Source organism: Cydia strobilella, chromosome 12, assembly GCF_947568885.1.
Source record: "Cydia strobilella chromosome 12, ilCydStro3.1, whole genome shotgun sequence".
Classification (NCBI taxonomy): domain Eukaryota; kingdom Metazoa; phylum Arthropoda; class Insecta; order Lepidoptera; family Tortricidae; genus Cydia; species Cydia strobilella.
This window is the reverse complement of record NC_086052.1, coordinates 1,307,382-1,328,453: the sequence shown is the minus strand read 5'-3', so window position 1 is coordinate 1,328,453 and position 21,072 is coordinate 1,307,382. Positions and strand designations below refer to the sequence as shown.

General features: G+C 36.3%; 2 protein-coding genes across 4 annotated transcripts in view; both read left to right on the top strand.

Annotated features, from left to right (window-relative positions):
- LOC134745942 (UDP-xylose and UDP-N-acetylglucosamine transporter) overlaps positions 1–21,072 on the top strand; it is a 486,381-nt gene that overhangs the window by 97,582 nt on the left and 367,727 nt on the right. The gene's annotated exons all lie outside the window — the stretch shown is intronic.
- LOC134745923 (calmodulin-binding transcription activator 2) overlaps positions 1–21,072 on the top strand; it is a 270,209-nt gene that overhangs the window by 206,946 nt on the left and 42,191 nt on the right. For all 3 annotated transcript variants that reach the window (XM_063680039.1, XM_063680037.1, XM_063680038.1), the window contains 2 exons: positions 3,405–3,540; positions 18,890–18,961. In XM_063680039.1, coding sequence (XP_063536109.1) covers positions 3,421–3,540; positions 18,890–18,961 — 192 coding nt within the window. In that variant the 5' untranslated portion in view covers positions 3,405–3,420. The remainder of the gene's footprint in view (positions 1–3,404; positions 3,541–18,889; positions 18,962–21,072) is intronic.

Below are 21,072 nucleotides of genomic sequence, written 5' to 3'. Positions count from 1 at the left end.
GAAAATATTTGACTCTGTTCGTGTTATGTCTACATAACTCTTTTGCTTTCGATTGAGATATTTATTTGCTATTTTACAAGTTTGGTATGTTAGTGTTTATCGTTCCGCTTCGGTTGTAATTTCCACGATAAATATTGGGCGAAATGTAGGTAAAATTATCGTTAGGACTGATTTATCGCACTGTTGTCATGCAATAGGCAATCGGCAATGAAAAGTCGTGCAACCACTAGAAAGTTTTCGCTTTAGTTTTCGGCCTCATTAAGCGAAGTGGATCTCGATTTTAGTTTGCGCTTTACCAACTTTCCTTACACGTCGTATTTAATGGATTGCCTCTAAAACTACTTGATTTTCGCTCATGCAAATACGCCGTCATTTCAAAACTTTACAGAACATCTTGTATAAGGCACTAACTTACGCCATTACAAAGTTATTTAAATAACGACTTAATCCACAAATGACCTAGTCAGCAAAACTATTTAGCCCGGAACAATAAACAAGCTAGGGAATGTCGCAGCAAATGACGTGAAAACAAAAACGATGTTATTCAAATACGAATATATTTCAATAATAAACAAGGATGCCCGAATATTCGCGTACACATTTAAATTAAGCTTTGGGAGGACAATAAAATTAAATTACGCGAACGGCGGGGACATGGCAAAGCAGGAATTACGAGAGGCACTGCTTTTTAATCTCCGTGCAGCAGACAAATAGGCCCCTATAAAGAGGGCTCCGGCCGCAGGCGATTTGTCAAGTAAACGAGCCACGGCCTCTGATTTACCAAATAATTTTTCGCCAACTCTTTATGACTGAGCGGAGGTTTTTGCATTTTCAACACGGTTTTACTATGCGATTATTCAACCCAACGGTGTTAAAAATTCCAGCTTTTCAAGCTAACGTTGGTACCAGGGACCGGTATAGGCTGACTACCAGCTAGAAATATGGTCGGTTATGAAACGGGGTATGTGATGTAAGGTTTGTGATAAACAATCAAGAAGTAACATTGGAATTACCTATAATATTTTAATTTAAATATCTAAATCTAATTTAATCTAAACCTAATTAAATATCTAAAAGTACTTCTGTACTCAGTTCCGCTATATCTTCGTAAAGTACCTACAATCATTATAACTGAAATGGAAATTTGAAAATAACAAATCCAATATTGTGTCATTGTATTTTTTTACCGCTGATATTTAAAACCATTATATAGTACCTAGTTTAAACATTAAGGCAACATTTTAAGACTAAACTGAATATGAGTTTTTTGATGATATCATAAAATTGTATTACGTTTGCAATCGTAAAATTTCACAATCAAGAATTCTATACTCCAAAAAAGGGTCTGGTGGTTTCGGTAGATAACGCCTTCGTAATCATTGAAACAAAAATAAATTTGTAGTAAAAACTAAATGTGCAACGTACCGTATCCATCACTTGTATCTGGTGACGCGTCAAACGTAGCTCGACACACGTTGAAATACGAAAAAAGCTGTACATCGTTCAGATTTATACGTTCAATATGCGATTTATTAGCAGCAGGGACGTCATGAATCTGACGGGAGCCATGTTTGGCTGTGACGTCACGGGAAATATTGGCCTGTTAGCCTTTATATTGATGCGGGTTTATTGCAAGTGCCTGTGTTGTGGATCGGCCTTGTCTTGTCCTTGTCAAGTGTTTTCGTGTCAGTAGTATGCTCTTATTGCTAGTTTTATTTCTACTTTCCTATCGCTGGATCGATTAGCGTCTGCCGAAAATGCTTTTATAAGGTTTTTTTTGGTTGCTATTGGTCTGTTTACTTCGAATCTTACAATTCTTTCTTGTGAACTGGTTTTGTTTTGAATTTATAAAGTTATACATTTATTATTGGGTCACCATTCTAATATTTGTGTCCTACATTTTATTTTATTTTTTATTTCTTTAACCAACATCCTTTTTAATCTGTTTTGATTGTGATTATACTACGCCACTAATGCATCCTTCTAATATTTATAATTTCGCCACGTTCATTAAATATAAGTTCATAACTGTTCAAGTAAATATTAAATTTCATTTCTACATTATTCAGTACCATTAAAGAAGTATCTCGAGTTATAAAATCCTTCTTAGTTATAAGCGAATATGATAATCCAACCGCTCTCTTTGAGAACATCCTAAATTATTCTTTCCTTCCCTAAATTTGAACGGTAAATGGCAGTAGCAAGATTGAATTTGAAATAGTAAGATTTTAAGGTATGAGTTTTTGTAAGTTTGGATCGGTCATAAACCGCTCGAAGTTAATGCCCACTTTATATAACTCGCAATAAAGTCCCGCGGATACGATTTCTATAATAATTCAAATGATTCAAGCCGATTAGTTCTTTTATGACTACTGCTAGCTGCTAGAACTTAGCTATCTGGGTAAATTGGATAAGATAAGATAAGATGAGAGAAGCAGTTTATGTCAGTAGTATTTGATGTGAAAAATGAAAAAAAAATTGAATCATTAATATAACAGAATAATATGTCACTCTTTGCTACAGCTGCTCTAAAATTAATCTAGATTGTTTGTAGATCCTACAAAAAATAAGTACAGTTACATAATTCATATAGTAGCATACATAATTCGCTCAAAAACAATATCTTTGTAATATTGATTCATTTTTTTTAAATAGCCTGGTGTCCCACTGCTGGGCAAAGGCCTCTCCCCTTGATTTCCATGACTCCCGTTGTTGAGCTTTTTCCGGCCAGTTATTAGTGAAGGTGTCTAAGTCGTCCCGCCATCTCCGTCCGCGCTTATTTTGCGGCATCCACTTGGTGGCTATACTAGCCCACCTATCCGGATGCATAATTTAGTACAATTAAATATATAAAAAAAGATTTGTGGTTAAGGTTAAGGACCATAATAAACTTTTTTATAAGGTACAGTCGAAGGCAAAAAAAATTTGCCTTCGACGATATTTAATATCGATCCAGACAAATGGCTCAAAAATATGTGAACACGACTTTAATGTCTAAGGTGTAAGAGCGTACTCATATTATTGGAACTTTGGGAATGTATATATATTTATGCCGTTGACTGTACTTTCGGATTCCGACTACACTAGCGTCATTGAAACAGTATTGCAGCGTGACATTACTGCCGACTACATTAATGCCGCAAATGTCAAAATCGATGTCCCTGCCCGAGATTTTACAAGACTATATTGCTTCAGAAAACGTCAAAAATGTCATTTTACCCAGACTTTTTTCGATTAAACTTTAAGTTTCCTGTAGTAGTGCTAGTGTAGGTAGTTTGAATCACAATGGTAACTTTAAAATGATAACACTGAAGGTACGGATGATGGTGACAATTCTGATTAATTATGATACTAATGCTGAGGTTGTCAACGATGATTCTAAATGTGATATCTTTTGTCCGCAGGCCAAAAAGCGGATCAATGCTGCTATACAGCCGAAAGAAGGTCCGCTACCGACGGGACGGCTACTGCTGGAAGAAACGGAAAGACGGGAAAACTACCCGGGAAGATCACATGAAACTGAAGGTCCAGGGGACTGAGGTGAGTGAAGAAACAAAAGTGAGAATACAGTGCTAGAGACAGAAGATCGCAAAGGTACCTATTGGGCAATAAAATTGACGGACGTAGAACTTATAAGGTTTTTGATTAAGGAATATTTTATTGAAGATAATAATTTTAAATGATTTACATTCATTTTGGTACTAAATAGAGACAAAAATTACGATTATCTACATAATTGAAGAATGTTTTAATTCAGTGTCGGGTGAGATTCAAACATAGAATCATTTGGAACAACAACTGAAAGTAAAATACCTAACAATCATCTTATCTGTGTAATTAAGTGGTCTTCGAGCCCGGATCTGGAAATTACCTGACTGCCGCGCAAGATGGTGAACACCCGCAGAAACGTAAAAAAAGAACGCCAAAAGCAGGAACGCGATATGAAACAGGCGGACAAGGAGGAAAGTGACGTGGAACAACTCACTAAGGAGTCTACAAAGTTTTTTTATTTAAAAACACAATTCTTTTTTAATATAACTTCTATGAATTTAATAAAATAATAATTAGGTAGGTATGAAACTTTCGGAGAAAAAGATAACCAATTAAGATTACAATTTTAAGGCAATACAATTTTAACATATTGAATAAATTGCTATGCATTATCGTAACTACTTAGCAGTGGATTTTCCTTTAACCCACAGTACAAAATTATACAATTAGCGTTTCAACTCGACGTTCCACTTGCCAAAACACTTCACAGAAAAATGGTAACTTAAATTCACCATTAAATCTTTAAACACCCTGCCACGACATTACCTGTCATGTCGACAAATACGGGTAGACAGCTTTGAAAGGGAAATTATGAAAAGCGAAATTCTGCCACAGTAAACAGACAATCTACTTTTAAAAACTCATTCCATTATCTACCTTATTCTCAGTCAGAAAGATACATTCTTGAACGAGAATTTAAATGCAGTTAGGATGAATGTGGTTAGCGAAGTAGAATTACAAAAAGCGAAGCGAAAAGCGAATGCGGTGCAAAAGGGATATGAAACGGAGTTTGAACGTTTGATTTGAGGTTTTGAAGATTTGTTGGTTTAGGAAGGTCGATTTTAGCTTTAGTAAGGAAATTGATAGCTAATTGTAATATTTGTTTACTTGGCCTAGTTATGGATATCACAACTGTACTCGTACCATGAGTCACTGACAGTGTCAACACTGACATGTACGCCGACGTCTACGTAATTTACTTTCTATACATCTCTCTCGCACTAATATGTCAGTACAAGGCGTACGAGCGAGATGCATAGAAAGTAAGTTACGTTTACGATAGCGTTTGTCACTGCCAAAGTGTTGGTAGCCACAATTATGGAATAAGTAAAGATCTGATATGGACGATGTTGGTGTAATAATTAAAAAACCGGCCAAATGCGAGTCAGACTCGCGCACTAAGGGTTCCGTACCATTACGCAAAAAAAGGCAAAAAAATCACGTTTGTTGTATGGGAGCCGCACTTAAATATGTATTATATTCTGTTTTTAGTATTTGTTGTTATAGCGGCAACAGAAATAATACATTATCTGTGAAAATTTCAACTGTCTGGCTATCACGGTTCATGAGATACAGGAGCCTGGTGACAGACGGACAAACAGACAGACAACGGAGTCTTTATAGTAATAGGGTCCCGTTTTTTCCCTTTGGGTACGGAACGGAACCCTAAAAATGGGATGATGGTGATGATTGTATCTCCATACCAAATTTCATCTAAATCGGTTTAGCGGCTTACTTAAGCGTGAAAAGGTAAAAGACAGATAAACTTACAGAGTTCGTTTCGCGTTTTATAATATTAAGTAGGGATTGATGTCATTGAGCATCTCACGCGCACTAATATTTAAGTGCGAGCGAGATGCCTAATAACACAGCTCAGCTCATTTAGAACTTAATTTTTATGTTAAAATGATGTCGTTTTGATATAATTTATGCGTTTCTCTCGTACTTGTTTGTAGGCGAATTATAACAAAATGATATCACTTTGACATCAAAATGTAAGGCTGAATTGGCCTCTGTTGCATTTCACACACTTCCATTAGCATAAGCGATCGTCAAGCTCGTATCAAAGCCAAATCAAAACCTAATCAAATTGGTGAATCAAAATCGGCTTTCTTGTTTTCTTTTTTTACAAATCAGTTGGTTTTTGCTTAACAAATCAAAATCAATTGCCCGTATTAGGTTAACACCTAGTTAACCCTTCAATTGACGGGCTAAATAAATCCGTTCAATAGCCCGCACTAATTGATCTGTGGCCTGACAAGCTTCGCTCTAAAAAGACGTAAATCACGTGGATTTTCTTTTCAAATTCGCTATTTAGTAAAGCAGGTATTATATTGTTGTGCGGGGCAGGATAATGTATTAAAGTTTGGGTTTAATAGAATTGTGATAAGTTACAGTGTAGGATTGTGACGATCTAAACTACCATAGTAGTTCATTGGAGATAAGCTTATAGTAGCTTCGCTCTAAAAAGACGTAAATCACGTGGATTTTCTTTTCAAATTCGCTATTTAGTAAAGCAGGTATTATATTGTTGTGCGGGGCAGGATAATGTATTAAAGTTTGGGTTTAATATAATTGTGATAAGTTACAGTGTAGGATTGTGACGATCTAAACTACCATAGTAGTTCATTGGAGATAAGCTTATAGTAGCTTCGCTCTAAAAAGACGTAAATCACGTGGATTTTCTTTTCAAATTCGCTATTTAGTAAAGCAGGTATTATATTGTTGTGCGGGGCAGGATAATGTATTAAAGTTTGGGTTTAATAGAATTGTGATAAGTTACAGTGTGGGATTGTGACGATCTAAACTACCATAGTAGTTCATTGGAGATAAGCTTAAAGTAGCTTCGCTCTAAAAAGACGTAAATCAAGTGGATTTTCTTTTCAAATTTGCTATTTTGTAAAGCAGGTATTATATTATTATTCAACAACGACGGGACTTAATGGCGTAAAATAAGTTTTAAATTTACCTCCAACGTTTCGAGGACGGAGTAGGGAGTCCCGTCGTTGTTGAATAATAGTGAGTAAAAATCGTGAAAGTTTAAATCAATGTTCAGGTATTATATTGTTGTGCGGGGCAGGATAATGTATTAAAGTTTGGGTTTAATAGAATTGTGATAAGTTACTGTGTAGGATTGTGACGATGTAAACTTATCACTATCACTATCATTGGAGATAATAATATAGGTAATTTACACATAATTATATCCTTAGTTAAACGTTTTATTTTACTTACAAAAGTGGCAAAGTAATTAAACGGGATTAACTTTTAAGTGACGATTTTGTATGATATCATTTAATAATTCATTTGGATTAGATTTGTTATGTATAAAATGCGTACCGCCGTTTCTTGCGCCAGTATCCGGTCGTATTATAGTTTTTAAAATTCATAAGTGCATTGTAATATGCGTAAATGCGTTTGTCTCTTTCCTTTATGTTGCTTTCTTTTTGTCTGTTACCTTCCGTGATTCTCACTTGATGGTGTCATCGGAAGATCAGCACTAGAAGTCGCCAGGCATGCTGAGATGGGGCCATTCCGTGACACTTTATTTTCACTATATTCTTTTAATGTATGTCTATTGTCTGTGTATTTACGAATAAAAACTATTCTATTCTATTCTTACAAGTAGTATTTTTCTCGCGTTGGTGTGGTAGAAAACGTTGTGTTTCACCATGTAGCAGTTTGTCTGGCTCTTGTGCCACGAAACCCACGCAGTATCCACTTTTCGGATCACTAGCGAGCGGTTCAATTTTGGAATCTTTCGCTTGCTCGGGTCTCAGTAGCACGAGACGTTTAACAACAACTTTGCCCCTTCATAAAACAAATGATTATTTCATTGATACACAACTTAAATATTACCAAGCGTTGAATCATCAAATTGATAGATTGTTAGCTAAGCTCACAGATAATGTATTCCGATCGCATACAATCTGATACAGCAGCGGCCCTTGAGGCCGCAAACCAATTAGCACGAGATTGGATAGATTTATTTAGTTCGTCAATTTATCAATTTCCGCTCGGGTCATTTGGAAATAGAACGTTTTGAAATGCATAAAGGTAACGTTTAGGCGTGTTTAATAAAAACCCGGCCAAGTGCGAGTTCCGTACTTTATTAGTATTTGTTATTATAGCGGCAACAGAAATACATCATCTGTGAAAATTTCAACTGTCTAGCTATCACAGTTCATCAGATACAGCCTGGTGAGAGACAGACGGACAGCGGAGTCTTAGTAATAGGGTTCCGTTTTTTCCCTTTGTGAACGGAACCCTAAAAATTGAAAATTTAACCGAATAAAACATTGTAAAAACTGACATGCAATATTAAATGAAAGTCGGAAAGCGTTAGAATGAAGGCCGTTAATCAAAGTGGAACGTGAGACTTATTGTACTTTATCTCTGCATCTTCGTTGCTGGCCGAGTGCCAGATTGCAAGTTTTACTTATTGACGTATTGTTTAATGAAATTTTGTTGCACTGTTTGGCCTAGTGTGAATAAACAACTTTTATGCAATTGATATAAACGCAAAGCGTTGAAAATAAAACAGCCTGTACCTAATTTTACCTTTAATTTTTGGTTGATTACTGGTCCTATAGTTATTTTATGTGTCGTATGACATTTACAGTTACTGGATTTAAATTGAATTCTAATCTAAAGATTGAGGTTTGCACTTCAAATACTCGATGGCCCTTTCACTGAGGTTCGCGAGGTCTACAGTAATGAAGAAAAACATGTTTTTATGATATAGGACGTAAACGAGCGGGCGAATCACCTGAGAGCGTTGTACCTAACTTTACCTTTAATTTTTGGTTGATTAGGTACAGGTCCTACAGTAATGAAGAAAAACATGTTTTTATGATATAGGAGGTAAACAAGCAGACGTGTCACCTGATGGTGAGCAGTTACCGTTGCCCATAAACACCTGCGTCACCAGAGGGTCCTTAATTCATGGTCATTACTGTAAGTCCTACAGTAATGGTCAATAATGAAAAGTAAAAGGTATTCTCTCAACATTTTGTGATATTTTGCAAATTATTATAGGTCATAATAATGTATCCCATAGAAATCAGCCTCACATCTAGCGGCAAAAGTGCATACATAGTTTATGAATGGAATTTCTTCATAAAGACGAATTCCCATATTTCCATATTCCCATTGCTTTAGAATCGCCGGTAACTAAATACAAAAATGTACATATCTATTTTTAAATCTCAGACTGCTGACATAAGTAGTTTTTATGTCAGTCTAAATTAGGTAAAACCTCGGTGAAGTAAGAAAGCATAGATTTTTTCATACACAGGCTAATTGTACTGCTCATTTTTTAGGGTTCCGTACCCAAAGGGTAAAAACGGGACCCTATTACTAAGACTCCGCTGTCCGTCTGTCCGTCGGTCCGTCTGTCCGTCTGTCTGTCACCAGGCTGTATCTCATGAACCGTGATAGCTAGACAGTTAAAATTTTCACAGATGATGTATTCTGTTGCCTCTATAACAACAAATACTAAAAACAGAATAAAATAAATATTTAAGTGGGGCTCCCATACAACAACCATGATTTTTTGCCGTTTTTGCGTAATGGTACGGAACCCGTCGTGCGCGAGTCCGACTCGCACTTGGCCGGTTTTTTTTTCAAGGCATAACGAACTAACGTAACCTAATGACTCTTCATGAAAGTATTAAAACCACAGATAATCCAATCGCAGTAAATTTGTTTCACTAGGCCTCGGTTTATCAGAATGCACGCCACCTAGTGTTTTGTGTCGACATTAGCCTTTTGGAGACGTGCCAGTTGGTGCAAGTCACAAGTGTCAGCGGGTAAAGTAACTTGAAATTGTTAATTCTGTTCACATGTCCAATGGAAATAGTATGGAAACAGTAACAGAAGGTGGGACTTTGTAATAATGATTTTTAAATTTTACGTAATATTTCTTACAAAAATATTTTAATATATAATTTTATATATATAATTATTCATTTTCATGCTCTAAAGCTCGGTTTCTATTTGACAAACACGTTAGTTAGATGTATAACCAATCAAAATAGGTAGAAATGAGTAATTTAGGTAAAACGTTACACAAGTCACCATAGCGACAAATTAAAATGTTGATAACAAACCGGCCAAGTGCGAGTCGGACTCACCCACCGAGGGTTCCGTACTTTTTAGTATTTGTTGTTATAGCGGCAACAGAAATACATCATTTGTGTAAATTTTAACTGTCTAGCTATTACGGTTCATGAGATACAGCCTGGTGACAGACAGACGGACAGACAGATAGACAGCGGAGTCTTAGTAATAGGATCCCGTTTTTACCCTTTGGGTACATAACCCTAATAAAAAAAGGCATTCAACTGATTTGCAATACAGAAGTGGTCCAATTATTGCTCCGTGAACAATATTATGCTTTACATTAATACCGTTACAGTTTTACCTTTTAAAAATCGCTTCCGCTCATGCCCAAGCCCGGCCCACCACTTGTTTATTGCCGCAAAAGCCCCGGGGATGTAAAGTGCCCGAAAGCCACAATAAGATTACTCTTTGAAGATTATCCGCCGAGACGCCAGGAATTTATAACAATTAAGAACACCCCTTGTTTAAGACCGAGCGCTTGAGGTTGAATGTTTAGTTACATTAAACATATTAATAACGGGTCACTCACGTATTTTAAGTCGAAAACGCTCGACATGATTCACTCCGTACCGAGGAGCGTCATCAGGAGCTTGCGTCGACGGTGACGGACCGGCGCAGACACAGTCTGTGAGCTCAACAAACATTGCAAAGTATAAATTTAGATATGACATTTTTCAATTCAACCTTGAAAGGGGCGAAACAGGGGTCGACATATTTACCGACTTTTCGAAAGCTTCATTTTAAAACAAACTAAAACTTGTTCCGCTTTTATTTAAATAGACGCCTTAGAACAAAGCAAAGCAGATGCTACCCAGCGAAGCAGGCCTTAAATGTGGGCGTATATTGCTCGGAAACATAGCTTGTGGTGCAAGAGGACCTTGGATTGAGACCTTGGCATGCTACATGCCCTAGATATTTCTAGTTTCGAAGATGCAAGTGTAAGTGACACGAAGAGAAAGTAAATAAATTTGATTTACAATGTAAATAAAGCTAGGTAGCAACAGGAGGTATTATCGCTGAAATTTCATCCAGACAATCTTAGGACAGCAAGTTATATGAACAGAAAGATTTAAAAAAAATATAAATTTAAAATGAGAGCGTAATTTTGATTATATTGATAACCGATTATGTGGCTTGCTCGGGTGCAGCCCTACGATTGGTGTCGATGGTCACACTACGATTGGCGCGTCCCGAACTGTCAGACGAGGATCGCTCGCCATTGCGGCGTCGGAGTGTGATTTACCTAAGCTATGCCCGTTTTCCGCGGTTTTATGTATTAAATCCTTTATTTAATGATGTATGGTGATTTCTCCTCTAATAGTATGGTGGTGGCTAGGTTAACCTTTAACTAGTCTTAAACAAGTTAATCAAGATACCAAAATACCTAACTTGTTCATCTAGCTGTAAGTAATCCTAAAAAAAACACATAAATTAGACTCAAATAGAAAACCTTCCTTATTTCGACAATTCGTTTCAAACGTGAAAACAAAGCACTATCAGATTTTAAAACAAAACTCGACAAAGATGTAACCATTCAAGATAACAGCGGACAGCGGAAGCACTTCCATCGGGCCTGTCTTGCATTGAGCAGAATAACTGTTGGCGTGGTGCCAGTGCACTTTCTGTTGCGCAAGCTATTCTGTATCTGGAGGTGAATTCAGTTAAAATAAATGATTTGTGTAGTTTTTATGACATAGGAGGCAAACGAGCAGATGTATCGCCTTATGGTAAGTTATTACCGTTGCCCATTTACTATTTTAGTTTATTTATCTCATGTATTCAGCTTGTACTACTTATCATAATATATAATAATCGTTTTTTTTTGTGTAATAATAATAAGAATCACAATCGAACATCAGAATATAAAATAAAATTACAATTAAAATTAGTAGTTAAGAAACCAAAACAATGCAAATAGAAATAATTAAAAAGCGCCAAAATGTCACAATATTAAAAAATATGAAAATAAAACAATGACAATCCAAAAAAAACTGTTTCAGTACTAAAAAGTACAAATTATAGTAAATCATGTCAATATAAAATATATACTGTCTAAAATAAAATAAAATAACATAATAAAAAGGGATTATTAAATAGATCTAGTACTATAAGATGGGTTTGAAGGTCGTATCGGTCCGGATATAAAGTCCTCGTCAATAGAACTCGCAGATAACGTAAACAAATATGACAGATTTTGTTACCGTTTGACACATAACCTAACATTTTTACGAAGGTTATTTTCCCTGAAATATTTATAATTAACATTTAATTTACTAAAAATTTATATAAATAAAATATTTAAGTATATATTATATAGACTGTTGATAAGTTCAAGGGTATCCTTTTAAAGAGCGAGATTACGAAGTAATGAAGGTAAAATGGTTTGTTTAAACATTGTTTGCAAGTTCTATTGACGACGACTTTATAAATACGTACCATTTCACTCCACAGTTTGGTTGTGCGTTCATGTATAAATCGTTTATAGTTAGTTTTAGGATAGGCTACTATCGACAAAACAACAATTTAACGTTTTTTATACATTCAGTTTAATTATTACGTAATCTACTTTGACTTTGGTTCAATTCTATGTTTTTAACAAGGAAAGTTCAATTGGGCGTCGATAAGCAGCTAAGTTATGGGCCCATTTATCAACGCCGCGAGGTAAAAACAGATCCTGATCTTATTTGGATAGGGGACTTTAGGGTCGGTTACGCGATGCTCGTGTAAAAACTTATACTTATATGTATAATAAACTTTGATGTGTTCCTATATATGGTACCGTAAACCCACCCAACTATAAAAAGCGGGTCTCTATTATTTCTCATAAAGTTTTAAGTCATAACGTATTGTTTGTCCGCATTTTCGTTAGTCATAATTTGGATTTTCTCAGAGACGCGTAACTTTTCAGGATTGCCATAAAACAAACCTAACCTAACCTACAGTCGTCGTCAATAGAACTTGCAAATAATGTTGACGACAGGTCTGGCCTAGTGGGTAGTTACCTTGCCTGTGAAGCCGATGGTCCTGGGTTCGAATCCCGGTAAGGGCATTTATTTGTGTGATGAGCACAGATATTTGTTCCTGAGTCATGGGTGTTTTCTATGTATTTAAGTATTTATATATTATATATATCGTTGTCTGAGTACCCATAACACAAGCCCCCTCGGGCTTACCGTGGGACTTAGTCAATCTGTGTAAAAATGTCCTATAAAAAAAAATTGTAAATAATAGTAGATTGTTAACCAAGGGATGAAAGGCACTCATTCCTGCCGAAGTATTTTGGCGCTCGAATGCAGTGAGATTGACGAAAGTCATGTTATTTGAATAAAAATAAAGCAGGAAATTGGATTAAAACAGCAACTTAATAAACCCTTTATCACGTAATGCGGCCACTAAAAATAGGCAAATGTTTTTGTAGTTACACTAAAACTCACCCTTATCTCAAAGAGCGATCAAGTATCTCTCTTCTATCAGATGTTCTCAGACTCATATTCTTGCTCCTCCCTCATCTACTTCTAAATTTTATAATAGCTCTTTTACCTTCCGGGCTGTTCGGCTGTGGAATGCTTTACCAGTAGAATTAAGATTAGCTAAATCTCTCCCCATATTCAAAAATCAGCTAAAACTATACTTTCTATCTCTGCCTTAAGTTGCCATTTTATATATTGTATATATGCTTGTATAAATATATATTGTATTGTATATTTATTTGTGTGTTAGGTTTCGTTTTAATACTTATATGTATAAGTAGTAATTGTAGTATGTGTGTTTGTGTTTAATAGTCTCCATATTTAGCTCTTTGCACTACCTGTTGACTTTTGTATGAGTTCTACATTTCCTGCTACCCAAATGTTGTCTGGAAGAGATCGCTTTTTAGCGATAAGACCGCCTGTTGTTACCTGGTTCTATTGTTTCTTTAAATATTTCTTTGTAGTTTTACATGTATGTAAAATGTATAATTTTGGTGCAATAAAGAATATTTACTTACTTACTCACCAACATAAGCCCTAAAAAAGTTACGCGATTGGCGTCCAAAGTCCAAACATAAGACCAATAGATCCGAGTGATCAACTCTAATCGGTCGTAGGACGATAATACTCAATCAGCTAATACATAAGCAAACCACATTACAGAGCAGTCGGCGGGGATCGTAAAAGCGACGTCTTTCGGTTCGATATTAAACGGTACAAGTGACAGCAGAGAGCGGTTAATATTGATTGGAAATGCGAAAATGGACATTGTCACACACATCTTCTAGAAAAGAGCGTATTCCCATCTTTTTTTATTACGTCGGTGGCAAACAAGCATACGGCCCGCCTTATGTTAAGCAGTCTCCGCAGCCTATGTACGCCTGCAACTCCAGAGGAGTTACATGCGCGTTGCCGACCCTAACTCCGCACCCTCGATGAGCTTTCTGGCAACCTTACTCACACAACACTATGAGTAGGGTCTAGTGTTATTTGGCTGCAGTTTTCTGTAAGGTGGAGGTACTTCCCCAGTTGGGCTCTGCTCTAGATCTGGAATTACATCCGCTGTGCTGTGCCCTACCACAAAGCGAGATGAAATTCACAGTGCCCAAGTGTGTATTCACATCTTAAAGTCCGACAACACACTTGCAACCCCTCTGGTGGTGCAGGTGTCCATGGGCGACGGTAATTATATATACGATTCAATTGATTTGATTGACGATTGTTTTTTTCTTACTTAGTAAAATCAGACAGAAGATTAGTAGGTAGGTGTACAACTAACTTTGCGTGTAGGTTATCCTAAGTAGTATTCTGTTTATAATTCAGTATCAAGTAATTTAGCAGGTATGGATTACGTTAAGTTAAAAATATACCAGGTACTTAATCGAGGATTCAAACAGTAAATCAGTGATATTAAAAATAATAACTTATGTTTAAAACGGAATTCATATTTGGTTTCCACGAATTTAATAATGATTATTAAAGTTTTTTAAACGTGTAATTTTATTAATATTCACAGCGCTTAATATTATTTTTAATTTTATTATTTAACGTAAAATCGCAAAACGAATTCTTAAATTAATGGTGGGTTTTACTAATCGCATCATTCTTAAATTTCACTTAAACTAACCAAAGAACCAAATCGCTTCCGCTCAACGTTTATCCCACCCTACTTTCCGCAGACGGCCGGAAATTCCCCTCCCAAAACCCACTACAGAGCCGGTTATTGGCCGGGATGGCCGAAAAATACGGCAGCATGGCCACCCGATTTAGATTTGAGTGTCCATTTGGGTTAGGCCAACGGTTTTCCACGACTGTATTTGTACGGAATATGGGACAAATTGTGTCTAATTTTGAAATTAGTTTACATACTTTCGTCTCACTTATTTCAGCAGGGGTAGCCAACTTTCTCCTTTAAATTTTTGTTTACTGTTTACACTCTTTAGTCATCTGTTTATTGGAAAGGTATGCAGGGGTGGGCAACTGTCGCGTTCTAATTTTTTTTTACTGTTTCTTTATGCAATAGTTTTGGGGTCAATGGATACTTTTTCAAGACGAATACTTAGTCCTTAAGGGCTTATTACACTTTGCTAAATTTAGGATTCTAAATGATTTAGAATATATCCTAATTAGGAGCAAGGGTGGTTTCTGACAAGCTGAATGACTTAGCATCCTATATAGTTAGGATAGTTGTAATAATATTTAGTGCAGTCAGTCGCCTACGGCGGGCGGACGTGTCTAAATTTAGAACTGTCGTGACTAAATTTAGAACAGTGTAATCAGGAGCGTCCTTCCTATCTTAAGCAGTCTAATTAGGATGACTAAATTTAGCAAAGTGTAATGAGCCCTTTAGTTATGGTAAATACTTCTGAGTACGCAGTACATGTTATTATTTGGATTCAGATCTCAAAGTCTCATAATCATCACTGTATGCACTTAAAAAAAAAAAAAAAAAATTAACCATAACGTAATAACAAGACGTAAGAACGTAGGTTCTTGTCATAGATTCAATTTTAATTTTTGATGTTCTGCACTAAAATTTGATAGACAACAATGAACCCGACTAAATAATGCAGGTTGTTTTTAGTATGTTGCCAGAAAATTAAAACGTCTTTCGTTGCGTATGTTCTATCCCTCACCAACGCACGCATATGACAACTTTATACTTGCTTTTACCTATAACACTAATTTGCTAAACCACTCTTGGCTCCAACTAGCCAGTTTGGGGATGCTGCTCGTGTCGGAATCGAACCTACAAGTGATCGCGCCGGCCCGGGGGACCCCCTGAATAAAACATGCCGACTGGACAGTACAGAGGCGTAAGGCACAGGAGATCGCGGTTTTAAATTACAGGCGTAAATTAAATCGGAGATTGTCGTAATTTTTATCGTCTGGCATTGTAGTATCTCTTTTTGTAAGTAAGAACGTTACGCATGACAAATGGACGACAAAGGTGTAATTATTATATTTGTAATTATTACTTTACAGATGTGATAATTTCATTTGTATACGTGACAGTGTGATAATGACAGTGTATGTTTCTTTCAGTACTGATTTTAAAGAAACATATAGGTACTGGTCAGAGTTAGGTTTTAATTTCACAAAAATACAGAGTCGCAATCGAACCTACAAGTGATTGCGCCGGCCCGGAGGACCCGCCCTTGAATAAAACATGACGACACACGACAGTGCAGCGGCACGAGGCACATGAAAGATTAGGTGTTCGTTAAATATATGCAATAAATAATATGTATAATATTTGAATGACTTGTAAAATGTATTTTATTTTACCAATAAAGATCTGTATATCTGTATCTGTAATAAAACACATATGTTTAAGATCATCCAGGGCAATTGCGATTATGGGGCAAATGCAAAGACTTTAAAAATAGAAGTTAGTCTAGAGAGCCTCTTGTATTCATGGCACACTTTTGCCAGTTATAAAAGAGACTTCGCCCATGGTATAAGCATGGCTTTAACTTTAGACTCACTTCTTGTAAATTAATATAATATTGTATCAAGCAGAAAGTCTGCTAACGATGCTATTAAGTTTAAAAACAAATTAAAAGTGGAAAGTGTTGGTAGCTCAGAAGCACCGGCCTAGCCATCCGTTGGTCGTGAGCTCAAGTCCCGCCCAAGACAGTGAATTTTTCCACTTTTAATTAACTTCTTGTAATTTTACAGTCAGCTAGCATTTGCCCTGGCTGACCTTAATCGAAAACCGCCGTCGCTTATACCTCCAACCGCGTCCACTCAAAGGCTTCCTCGTAAGTGAGTTACCTCAGGTGCCAATTCCAGCTGGCTGTCTCTAGTTTTTGATAAAGTAAGCTATGCTGATTGCATTTCCGACCGAGTGGAATGCATTCTGACACTATAAACCTACATTAAAAAGTCGAATGGGATTTGGATGGTTCAAGTTTTTTTACGCTTCAGTGGATTTTTTAACACACTTTTAAAAATGGTGGAGATTATCAATTCGACCGTTTTTTTACCTCAGAACTCCGTTATTTCTAAATTGAATTGGAAAAATATGTTTTTGTTTGAAAGCTCGGCACCGGCAGCGGCAGATTTTAATTATCATTATCACAGCAATATTAGCGAATTTGAAACAATATCTTCTTCTTATTAAACATATTAATAACGGGTCACTCACGTATTTTAAGTCGAAAACGATCGAGCCGAGTGACCCGTTATTAATATGTTTAATATGTATGTGTCTCACGAAAGTTTTGTTATTAAAATATCTTCTTCTTTTTTTTAACCCTTTCAATTCCTTGAGATGTAGGCCTCCTTAAATTTTTGCCATTCTGTTCTATTTTGAAAGAAAGAAAGAGAAAGAAAAGACATTTATTGTAAAAACCTTCTACAAACAGCGCCACTTCAGTTACAAAAAAGAACTTACTCACTAAACACTTAAAGCTAGGTACAATGGTAGTTATAGAAAAAGGAGTAAGGTAAGGATTAAGGAATTACAACAAATTTTGGCGCCGCTATAGTGGCTACAAAAGGACGCCACTCAGCATATGCTCTGGTATAAATAAATACCACAGCGCTGGTTTTCTGTGGCACCCCGGGCCGGGGCTTCGGGGTTTCTGTGGCCGGGTAGCTTAGAACTATTTGGGATAAATATAAAAATACAAATAATATAAATACTTGATCATCATCATCATCATCATTTTATTGGTAAAGCTAATTTACATGTCAGTCTGGGTACAACTTAAAAAAATTACTGGAAATAAATAATCCTTACATAGTAAGCGCAATCACATTACATATCAGTTTAAACCAAAAAGATACAAGGTAATAATTTAATTATATAAATCTTACTTAATTATAAAAGTCAACACTTAATAGAAAGTAATCAAGTAATTTTTACAATTATAATTCCTTGGTCATTATGAATGACTTGCTATAAAGATACCGATAGGTTATAGATTCATGTTGGGTAAAATGTTATGATGGTAAGGGTATGTAGATATTATTACTTATTAGTATTATAGACATTATAAGAGGTAGATAAAATAATAACTTTATGTATAACTCTGGTAAAAAACGAGAATTGAGAAATCCATGGGACGCAACGAGCACGGCAATTGCAGGCTAAAAAGATATTTTTTAAATTGGAGTTTAAATGTGAATAGTGTCTTAGAGTTACGTATAGGCGGAGGTATTTTGTTCCAGCATTTCGTGGCAGAGTAGCGAAAACTGCCACGAAATGTTGCTGAACTGCCGTGTCTCGGGCAGATAAGTCGAATGGCTTCTCTAGTCGGGCGGGTGGAAAACTTTAATTTGTTGAAGAGGTACAGAGGTTGTTGAAAATGGACAACACCGAAAAGCAGTGACGCAAAATGCAACGAACGTCGAGCATCCATTTTCAACATCCTACCACTATTAATTTTGTGCTCTTTGTACCCATTTTGATCCAGCTGTTCTTACAAACAATCTGTATTATTATATTTAGGCCTATATACGTCCCACTTCAGTAGGTTTTTGAGGACTTCACGTATGTAAGGTATACTTTTGAATTTCTTCGCGGATATATGGAGGTTTCCTCAGGATGGTTTCGTTTACAGAAAAACTAGTGGTAAATATCAAATGATCAGTTCAGTTCAAATATATTTATTTCTCTAAGATTATAAATCACGTAAAGCGAGAAACAAAGTTTTAAAAAATGATTTCAAAGTTAGAAATGATTTGCCGTAAATTCCGAATAACTCAAATTAACCGAATGTATGTTTTTGTTTCAGTGCATCTACGGTTGCTACGTGCATTCGGCGATACTACCCACATTTCACAGGCGGTGCTACTGGCTCCTACAGGTAATTTAAAGTTCAAAATATTTAGATCACCTCGGTTACACTCACTAGTATTTTTAGTCGCTTTTGGCGACATGTTTCGGACTCGTCGGCATAAACATGTCGCCAAAAGTGACTAAAAATACTAGTGAGTGTAACCGTAGTGATCTAAATATTATGAGATAATGTCTCACGATAGTTTAATTTCGATTAATTTAAAGTTATATCATGTAAGTCCAACATACTCTTTTTTTACAAAAACCCTCCATAAACAGCGCTGCGTCACCTAATAAAATATCCTTAGTAATGTCCAAACAGTTTTACTCTTCTCAAAATTATATCTATCTATAATTATAAATATCTTGCTCAAAAATTTCATGTTATCAATTTAATGTTCGTCTCAATATGAATGATATGATGACAGGTTTCTCATATATGTGGTCCACTATTCATCCAACTGCTCCTACAGTAATAAATTGAGTTAAAAGATATGAAGCGAAACATGTTGAAGGCAAAATATAACCAAACATTTCGCCTTTCGCCGCTGTCTCAGAATTTCAACATTTTCAGTTACCACGTCATACCTCGAATCCCCAAGTTGAACAACGTATAAAATTTATTGAGCCACAAATTTGTGAGTTCGATATCTTTGCTTTAGAAGACTTAGGACTTATGTTGAGTTCTGTGAATGTACACATAAGTCTAGTTGGTGTGAAGTAAAATGTGTAAAAGTCAGGAGTAGAGTCGGGTGATTGCGAATACTTGACGGAAAACTGGAATAAATCAGTTATACTTGACGAAATATACTTTACACCGATTGGTCATAAAATTTTATCTTTACGAATACAAAAGAAAAAGTGCATTGCCACACATCCCAACCATTTAGTGGGAATAACTAGTTAATCTAGTTATTATACTTGTTTCTGTCCTAGTCTTCTTTTCTTAGCTGGTAAGGGCATATATTTGTGTGCTCATCACAGATATTTATTCCAGAGTTATGAATGTGTTCTATATATTTAAGTACTCGCTTTTGCCCGCGACTTCGTCTGCGTGGACTTAGTAACCCCAGTTAGAGTAAGAATAGCGCCTGGAGAAAGTCTTATAGCAATCATTCAATTTGAGCATAATATGCACACAATTTATTAGGCAACTCTAATTATCTCAATTCCACCATGATTCCACCCCGCTTTTCACCCTCTTAAGGGATGATTTTCGGGATAAAAACTATCCTATGTCCTTCTCAGGGACTCAAACTATCTCTACGCTAAATTTAAACTAAATTGGTTCAGCGGTTTAAGCGTGAAGAGGTAACACACAGACAGACAGACAGACAGACTTTCGCATTTATAATATCAGTATGGATTTATCTATATCTATCTATTATATACTTATATCGTCGTCTTGTCACACCACACGCCTCATAAATTATAATAAAATAAAATGAAAGTTATTTAATTCACTTTAAAAATCCATACTTTGTTAGTAATACTTATAGTGGGGCTAGGTCGATTTAAGTAAGATTGATCTATAATGTTTGTTTATTTTAGTTCGAAATGTCAGACGTACTTTTGTGCGCGCGTGACGTCTGTAATTACCCGACCCTCCTCTTTTAAGGTGGTTTACGCACTACATAGGCGAACAACTAGCGAACGCGAATCGAAGCGATGCGGTGTGGGGTGAATCAATCCTTTGATACATATAGAAAGTGTCCTACGAGGGCGATCTCGTTGCGAACGTGAACACCGTGGGTCCGCCGCGCCGCTTCGCTTCGCGTTTGCGTATTGTTTCGCTTACGTAAGAAGCTGCGTTAGCAATGCTTTAAGAGTCCCCGGTAAGCTCGGCCGAATTGCTCCTTCCCATACAAACGTAGTTCCGCTGTCATTTTAAAACTACGTGTTGGATTGTAATAAAACTGCACATTTTTTTTAATGATGAATAGGCAGGCGTTTGACCACGATCCCACCTGATGGTAAGTGATGATGTGGTCTACGGTGGAGCACGCTTACCTATGAGATACCTATTAACTCTTGCCTTGAAGAGCCCCAGATTGTACTCATGCGGAAACACAGACTCGGGCAGGGCGTTCCACTCCTTGGCAGTTAATAAGAAATGTGGAAGCAAAACGCTTCGTACGC